General features: G+C 37.9%; 1 protein-coding gene across 2 annotated transcripts in view; it reads right to left on the reverse strand.

Moving 5' to 3' along the window:
• The window catches only part of BBOX1 (gamma-butyrobetaine hydroxylase 1), a 12,546-nt gene that overhangs the window by 2,069 nt on the left and 1,180 nt on the right, over positions 1-9,297 (reverse strand). For both annotated transcript variants that reach the window (XM_057379772.1, XM_057379771.1), the window contains exons 2-5: positions 8,132-8,246; positions 4,558-4,756; positions 2,281-2,386; positions 71-267 (exon numbers count right to left, since the gene is read on the reverse strand). In XM_057379772.1, the coding sequence (XP_057235755.1) occupies positions 71-267; positions 2,281-2,386; positions 4,558-4,756; positions 8,132-8,246 (617 nt within the window). The remainder of the gene's footprint in view (positions 1-70; positions 268-2,280; positions 2,387-4,557; positions 4,757-8,131; positions 8,247-9,297) is intronic.

Consider the following 9,297-nt stretch of genomic DNA (forward strand, 5'->3'; position numbering starts at 1 on the left):
CCTACTCCTACCAACGGATAATCCCAGCACGACGGGGATTTTCCTTTTAGGTGGTGCTGAAACGACTCACTCTATAATCCTTTGTTTGCAGTGCACAGCAAAATCACAATAATCCACCCCAACATCAGCGTAGTCTACAGCAGTAGAGGACAGGATCYCAAACGCCTCAGGGTTTTGTTTCTTCAGCTTGTTGCACACATGAAATCCATCTACAACCTCACTTTCACCTCCTTCATCTGTTTGCTTTATACAATGAAGAAACTGAACCTGCAAGGAATTAACAGCTCATTTAAAAAAAATAATTAGCTGGCTTATTTAACAGTTTATTAGTATCAGTTCTCTCACATCTGCAGTTCTTTTTTTATGTTTTTGTTTTGGTTTGGTTTTTTGGGGTTTTTGTGTGTGTGTGTGTGTTTTTTTGTTCGTTTTTTCTTTTCCCCAGTGACAGACTGAACTCTCATTTGCTGCAGCTTCACAACATTCTGTCACCAAAATCAGAAAAGTTGCACTGGAGTGAATTTGAGCCACTGGCACAAGCAGTAAAACCCTCTGTGGCTCTAAGATGTCACAAAAAATGTAATTGGTCATCTGCAAATGACACAAAATGCACTCATTGTTCCAAATGGTGTTACCTTTGTCACTTGGCCCTTCCACGATGGTGAATTATTGCTGAGAGCAGTAGGGGAAAAAATAACCAAACCAAACAAAAAAACCCCAACAATATAGCCAAAAGCAAACAAACAAACAAACAAAACAAAACCACAAAAAACCCAAACAACTAATCAACCCAAAACAAACAATAATCCCAAAACCCCCAAAACGCCCCAAAACAACAACAACAAAAATCCAAATAAAAACCACCCCACAAACATAAGAAGCTCAAACAAATAAACAACAAAACAACAAAAAAAGGCAGCTAAGCAATCAAAAACTCAATCCAAACAAAAAAAACCTCAGGATGGGAAAGAGGAMTGGAACAGGGTTGGTTCACTTTACCAGCTGGACCTGCAGACCTTGCTGATGATGATGAAGGGGGAAACTGAAGCTGTGGGCAGGGCAAAGGGCTCACTGAAGGAAGCACAAGGCAATAAGTTCTTTTCTTTTGTGGCCACAGCAGGCCTTGTGCCAAGGTGGGCTGCAGCAGTGTAAGTTATGCTGTGGTCCTGGGAAATCCTAAACCAATTTTTATGGGACGGTTCTGAAATTAATCGTCACCCTTTAAGAGCATGTCTTTAAATATTTGTAATAAACACGACTCAAGAATTCAAAATCAAATGTTGTGTAATAACTGGATATATAAAGAAAACTGCACATTCAGGACAATCCTCAAAACCATTTCAATGTACATTCGTGCTTTTATTTCTTCCAAGCACGTTTGAATGAAAAAGATTATGGTCTTTTTTGGATGTTTCATAGCAGAGTGTGAGCTTTGGCACAGACAGGACAGTGARCTAATTCACATCTGCTCTCTATTAATGAAGCCCTGTTCCATTCTTACTCCACATCAATCACCAGTACCCAAATGATGAAAAGATAATCTTATTGTGAAGTGTTTGGTGCTTTCCTATGGGTAAATCATATTGGCTTTTTGTTTAAGTACAGAAACAACAGAGTACTGCATGCAAAGAGAAGGGCAAGTTTTATAGGTGCAAACTTTTCCAGRGTCATCTGTGTTCCTTTGTACCTATTCCTACTATTTTCCAGTTGTCTGGAATTATGTGAATTATACTTTGATACAGCAGGGACTGGGTGAAAATATATTTTCTGTAGTTATCCAGTTTTGCAGAATGGTCCTGCTTTTTTGTCTGTTATAAAAGGGTAACAAGTGTTTATCTTGAATCAATTCACAGAAAACAAAATATACCATCTTAATCACATTTCTTTCTCTGTTCCCCTCCAGAGCTGAACAGATGAATCCTAACATGTGACAACCTGACTATAGCATTTAGACACCTAACTTCTGTGAAATAATGAGAACAGTATTCAAAGCATGTAAAGGAYCCTAAAGTTTTCTCATATGGTAATATTTCAATACTTCTTGAATTTAATGTAAAAATTATGGGGTGTACAGGAGAATTATTACGCTGAATTTACATGATACTGTATAAATTGCATACCCATGTGTACACAGATTGTCACATGAATATTAATATGTAATTATTTTCACATTGCTCTTTTAAGACAAAATTCAGAGCCACTGATCACTAACCATATTTCACACCATAGGGACATTTCCTTTTCACCTTTTGTGGGGTGAAAACGTCAGTGGATCCAACTTACCCCAGGTGGATGCTGCAGAACAGGATAATCAGTGTGRAAACAGAGTCTCCCACTTGTGTAAGCCACATTGTTAGCATCTGCTTTGTCTTGCACTTGCCAAGTTGGTCTTTAGAATGAAAAGGAAAAGGGAAAACATGTTAGAACAGCCAGCCAGAAGGCCAGCCAGTACACACTGAAACTRTGAAATCARYGTACAARAGTCATTCTGWYTTTGAACAYSRAAATATTGTAACATTATCAGGAAATAAGGATTTAGCAGTGTGCCTCCATCCMAAAAGAGGCTCATTTCAGCAGTCCTAGATAAACTTCAGTGTGGCAAGGGACATCTGGCACCAGGGGAGCATCTAGGAGAATGATGGCTTTCCAGTGGTGGCACTTTGCTGAGTGCTGAAAATCCTCACCAAGAGGCTTCTGCCAGGAGAAATCATCATCTCAGTACTGAGSATTCAGAAATAAGCCACTGGGAACTGACCCATTTCTTTTCATCAACCTTCCACTTTCCCTCTGCCACATGGAGCACGTTATCAATGAAATACAGACTTGTTAAAGGCCATGCTACTTTCCCCAGAAGTTATTTTTAAAGCTTTATAGTCTTAGAAAATATTGAGTCTCATTTACAGGGTGAGCCTTCCTGTAAGTTGAAGACTTGCTACTGGAGGAAAATGTCTCCATGAAAGACTCTGAAACTTCTCTTTCTATGACACTCTTTTTGAGAATTAGCTCTGTTTATTTTATTGCGTAGTTTCTGTCTTGGAATTTGGCAAAATTCAGGAAAAAAGTTTTCTGACAACTGCAGTGAAAAAATAAGTCACAGCTATATGACAAAAACTTCAATACCTCACATTGCTGCACAGACTAAAAGTGTTTTGGGTTACACACCATGCAGGAGAATTTAAGACCAAGAACCAYAGGTTTTGTTTTTTGATTGAAGACAGTCCTCAGCAGATGCATGTTACAGATCCAGACATTTGTCTGGAAAAGGGTAATTTACCATACAGAGTCCATATAATTGCAGGCACATAAGTGATTTRAAAGAAATGATGAAACTCATTTTCCCTTGTGGAATCCTATAGACCAAATATGTTTCAGATGTTGTGGGCCTAGCTTGACTTCTTAATGAACAGTTTAAAAAGAAGAGTCTAAAGAACGTGCAGATAAAATTATTTACAAATGCTTTTGTCCTAGGAGTGGTGTTTAGTATAGAAACTATGCAAAATGCTAAAACTAAACTTCTGCAACTGCCAGAGGGAAATCCCCCTTGAATATTTGCAAAYGTGTTCAACTGCCTGGGAGAAATAGCTTTTTTTTTGGTATGGCACATATTCATCAGTACATGATGTGAGTAACAGCACATATTCATCAGAACATGACCTCAGTATTCAACTATGATAATTTCAACCACACTTCCAYAGTTCCCAGTCTGACAACCAAAAAATAGCCCCTTACATCATTCTTGTCATTAGTGCTGAAGGCAGATAGGTTTTCTCATTTAAATGAATAGGCTAAGGTGTCACTTGATGGCTCTAAAACAATTTCACACATTTTAATTGTCCCGTTTATATGAAAYATATAAAATTGCTGGAGTGATAACACTTGATGGAATCGTGACTATATAATCATGACCCATGTGCTTTTCTTGCTGCTGAAGCCCTCTAGGAGATGCTGATGGATCAACTGTTTTCATGGCAGTGCTGGAGCCCCAAAAATTGGCCTTCACACCACACAAAGCACTGGACAAGGCTTTAAACAGAGGAGCAACACAAGGTCGAGGGCATAAGAGCTGGAGAAACTAAAGGTGACATGACTGGAGACATCATTAATGGGATTGGGCCTCCCCAACAGAAAGAAAAAGGTTTATTTAAAACCATGGGAACTCTTGATGTTCTGGCTGATACAGAGGATATTCCAATTTTTTACAGTAATGACATTTTAGGAGCTCGCACCAAGCAGACATTTAGACAAAAAAAAAAGGCTTCTTTCTTTCATGTGTCAGAGTGATATTCATTGCTGTTACATTTCAGTTTAGAATTCAGGGCCCAGKTGAGGTAATGTTTTATTTGCTAAGTTTGCCAATTCCAAGTTCATCTTTTTATTTATAATGTTTTGTAGGCCTCAGTGCATTTGGCTCTGAGTGAAATAGCAGGGAAATTACCCAAAGTTATTATTTTATTACAATTGTAAAAACCACCCCAGAACTGGATGCCAGTAATAAATGAATTTCTGCTTCAGAGGTGATTACAACACTGGCAAAACAAAGATTCTATAAAACAAACTCACCCATAAAACGTGAGACGCAGGAACCCAATCCTTTGGCCAAGTCTAATCAATTCTCCCTGCTTGGCTGCAGCTCCTGTCAGCAGAACAATTCCTACTTTCTTCAGGGTGCACAACCACTTGTAAGCACTTTCATCATTGCACAAGATTTCTTCGAAAGGTATTTTGGGAAGCTGAAGGTCTGAGCCCCAGTGCTGCTGTTCTGAAAGGGAAGAAAWAGAGAAACAACTCCTTAGCTGTTCCAGCATCAAAACTCAGGGCACAGTCAAGGCATGGAGTTAGTGGGATTTCTATGGATTTGTGAATATGCCCTCAGTCCTGCAAACCACAAAAAAGGGTTCCTGAGTTTGCATGGATCACGAGCAAACTCACTGTGAAATTTAGCAAGACACGGCAGTATCAAAATTTTAGGTCAGAAGTTGAATGAGAGGACAAGTTGAAAGGAATATTTTTGCTAAGTGCAAAGAAATGTGTGTATTTATTTTTCTGTTTATACTGCTACAGGTTTCCAGTGAAAATGAATCTTAGGTCAAAATACCATTTTTATTAATCTGTCTTGCTAGAAAGCACCACTGGTAATGGTTTTCTCCCTTGTATTTATACTGGTGCTTAYCASAAGRTATAGAATCACAGAATRGTTTGGGTTGGAAGGAGCCCTGAAGATCACATTGTTGGATATGTCACTAAACAACTTCCATGGGATAAAAACAAGTCTTGTAAAATTATTTTGTGTCTTTATCGATAATTTATGACTACTAAACCCCTAGATTTATGTGCTTTTCAAAATGGGAAGACTGAAGCATTTTGGAAAGAATGAGTGCCTCCTTCCATAATTTCAGAACAGTAATTTGGGGGGAAAAAGGAAGAGAAAACAAAAATCCCATTTCTTGATCATGCCAGGTTAGTCATAACTACATTAGAGTTTGCATAAAATGAGAAGATGCCCTTTGCYCAGTCCCTGCAGATGGAGTGCATGCACCAACAAACACTTGGAATTATCCAGCATTTACTACACAGGATGGGACAGTGCTGACCAAAACCTTATGTAGTCATACAAGAAAGTCTATAATTCATTTAAATTTATTTGTCTACAGCAATTTTTAAAAAKTATTTGTCTACAGCATGTATTTTGATGTTTGTTGAAAGCCAAGTGTATTTTTGCTGTATTGTGGGTTATGTATATGGCAGCCTGACTCAAGTCATTAAGCTCTCATTAGTTATTACTGCAGGATAAAGTCAAACGACCAAAATTTTAAAGTAAAAAATTACTTTTAACTTCATCCTCTTAAAATTATCATCTCTCAGGACCTAGCAGAGAAATTGAAAACAGCACAGATGTTGTTAACATCCTGAATCAAACTTTTGTGGAGCTGATATCCAATATCATATCACATTTTAAAGGACCACTATCATCTCAAACCTTTAAACTGATGTTGAAACCTTAATATAACCTAAGGTTATTGCTCTTTAACTGTTCCTTTGGAACATCTCGTAAGCTGGGCTGAAATGTGCCTTGATATACACAAACAGCAGATTTTTCACATTTGCATGGATAGGAACTGGCAATGTTTTAGGAGGAAAATCCTGACATACTGCCACAGAGCTATTTATAGTCACTTCATCACTCAATGAAAATCTGACCTACTCTTCTTTTTGGGCTTGACACAGTGCCTGACATCTAAGTATCTTGAACCAGAAACTACGATGGAAAAACTTCTTTTTCTTTTTTCAAAAAGGCAGCACTAAAAACCACTCGCAAAAGAAAAAAAAAATAGCCACGGCTGCAAAGGTTAACCTKTAACTGCAGCAGTCTGGTGAGCCTGCTTTTCTCTTTGCTGAACCAGCATGCAGGGCTGGCATTTTGTATCATTGTGTGTAACACGACACTTCTGGGATGTTTAGCTACTTAAGAGTGTGTAATTCACAGTGTGCAGCTCCACTGAGCACAAGGAAGCAAGCTCTAAACTTACCTTGGTACACACTGAGAAACATCTGAAACAGCAGCATGCAAACTCACAGGCTGCAGCCTGTTTTTGCAGCTGAAATGTGGGAAAATATGCAAAAAACTGCAAAAAGGTGTCAATTATAAGGAGCCAGGGCTTGTCTGAGGATGAGGGAGAGGTGAATGACACCATTAAAAATCCAGTTAATTAGTTTAGTTTTTATTTGCATAATTTCTTCCATTCTACCACGTGAAACAGAATTTGAAAAAGCATTGCCTGAGGAAYGAAACAGATTTTTGGTGTATATTTTTACCTGGATTGCTCCAATGGAGAAGAGTAGCAGCAGAGGAGAGAAATGGTTTCCAAAACTTGCACTGTGTTTAGATGCCAAGAGTAAGAATTTGGAATGTGCATGCATGTAAAGGCAAATCACAGCCAACTGAGGCTTCATAATAGGTGAAAAAAGCAGCATTACATCTGAAATACTGAAATCTCAGTTATTAACACTGAGTTGGCCAATGGACACAACTAGAGATCTAGATTATTTTGCCTGGGTGTTAATAACAACAATATTCAATTTACGTTAATCCCTTCCAAGGCTACAAAACATCCTACTATATTCCACAGCATATTCATTTTTACAAATAAAATTCCTTACTACCTGAAAAATCAAGCCTAGTTTCCCTGAACGAGGTGAATCTTCACCACATTCACTCTGGAAAAATGCCAAACCCTTCAAAACAGTAAAACCACAACAGTTTATTTTTTGCCAAAATTAAAAGTCAATATAAACTTCTATTTTACTGGGGGGAGAAAGTTCCATTCTGAACTGTGAAGAGTCMTTTGGAGCATCCACTGAAATGAATGGAAATATTACTCATAATTTTAATTTTAGACTATAAAAATAACATCTTATTAATTAAAAAAACATAAAATAATGTAGTATTTTAACACTGAATACAGATGCACAGTTTTCTGCACCAGCAGATCTCGCAGGAACACYGTCAAGAGCAATCTCAGACATCTTAAAAGCTTTCACACTTTCATGCTCAGTCTGAAAGGCTGTCAAAGGAATGATKATGTGCATCATGCCAAACCTAGTGGGTTTATAATTATTCACTTAAAAGTGTAAGTGATTTGTACAGAGTAAATGTTGCAAAGACAGTTGCACAAAATACGTCGTGATCAAAAGACAGTCTACCACTAAAACATGTCTGGGAAAGCAAAGCAAACACAACCTGAACTTCAGCACCACACGCTGCTGTGCTACACAGTTACTTTTTAACAAGAAGGCCATGAAAAKGGAAAAAAATATTTCAGTTGTAACTCCCTTGCAATTGTAAATAATCTTTCTTTTTAGAAAAAAAATTAAATAGTTTAAACAGCACACACACACACTTGCATAGCCACAGACCACTGCTGGTCCATGGCTTGTTTGTGAGACCAACGAACACTTTCTGAAAAAAAAAAGGCTTTTAGGAAAGTAAATGCAACCCAAAAAGTTGTACTTCTGTCAGACACAGAAGGCAGAAGAGGGAAAAATAACCACGGGTCCCTGTTGCATGTGCACAGGACTGTGAGTGTCAAATCCCTGCACTTGACACAGGCATGGCAGATGTGGATTTAACTCCTACCTGGTAAAAATAAATCTTGCCGCATTACAGCTCTGGCTTCTTCAGAGAAGCATCTTTTCTTCAACCACTCAGCTTCATATTCGCTTGTGTGCCCATCAGACCATGTAACAGAGATCTTTCAACACATGGGAAAAGGGAAGTTTAGAAGAAATAAAAAAAAAATTAAAAGCATAGCCTGGAAAAACAACAATCACAAAACCCCTTAGAAACTGCAGAAATTGTAATATTTAGATAAAAATTATCAGAGTTAAGCTTTCCCTGAAGCACGATAGCAAACAAGTAATAAAACCACAATCTGAACACCATTCAAATTCTGACACTTTTTATAAATGCTCATTTTCATTTCAGCCCATGACCTAATTTGCTGGTTTGTGTAGACTGTTTCCACTGTGGGAGCTGCTTAATAAAAAGAAAGGAGTTGCAAAAACTGGCACATATCACTGGGGAGAGCACTTCACCACGACTCAGAGCAAAAATAACTTGCAAAACACTGACAGCTTGTGARAAAAGRAAAACAAGACAGASARGGACCTTGTGCTATGRGAGAAATCCCTCTCCTGCTTTTGAAAAGTCTTCCCTCTATCAAAAAAATTTTTAAGATGTCTTGGGCTTTTCAATTCTTGAAAAAAACATGGCTTTGCTTGTCATGAACTGAAAGAGGTCAAGTGCAGCACAGACCCTCAGGTGAATTTTAAAGGTGGATGAGAAGGTATGAATTCCATTTTACATAATTCTCTTCATTCAGATGGTGGTAAAACACTAGCATGATTTTAGTATTATAGGTAGACAGAGATACAGACATTTGGCCAATTCTGATTCTTGGATTCAACTTTGGTTTGAGCGCTCACTCTTAAAATGAAGCCTATTTTTACACTGAAAATTTGCTAATAAGCTGATATTTTTGTTATGGATTAAGGTCATCATGACTTTGCCATTTGTTTTTCAAATTTTCAAGCCATTTCCTTCAAGAATAAGAAGAGAAAAGAGTGTAGTGCCATCAAATGTGCAAGGAATGTCTACATTTTCAACATCCAGCGATGAAGAAGCATATGGCGGAATTTTAAAAAGCATTATCATATTGTAAAAGCTGAAGCCTGGGTTTATGCAGCCTTTCCATCACATCTCTAAAGTGAAGTTTCACACGGAGGCGGGCAGATCTGAGTTCC

Source organism: Malurus melanocephalus, unplaced genomic scaffold (assembly GCF_030028575.1).
Source record: "Malurus melanocephalus ecotype Western Australia unplaced genomic scaffold, MMel_1.1 scaffold_423, whole genome shotgun sequence".
Classification (NCBI taxonomy): domain Eukaryota; kingdom Metazoa; phylum Chordata; class Aves; order Passeriformes; family Maluridae; genus Malurus; species Malurus melanocephalus.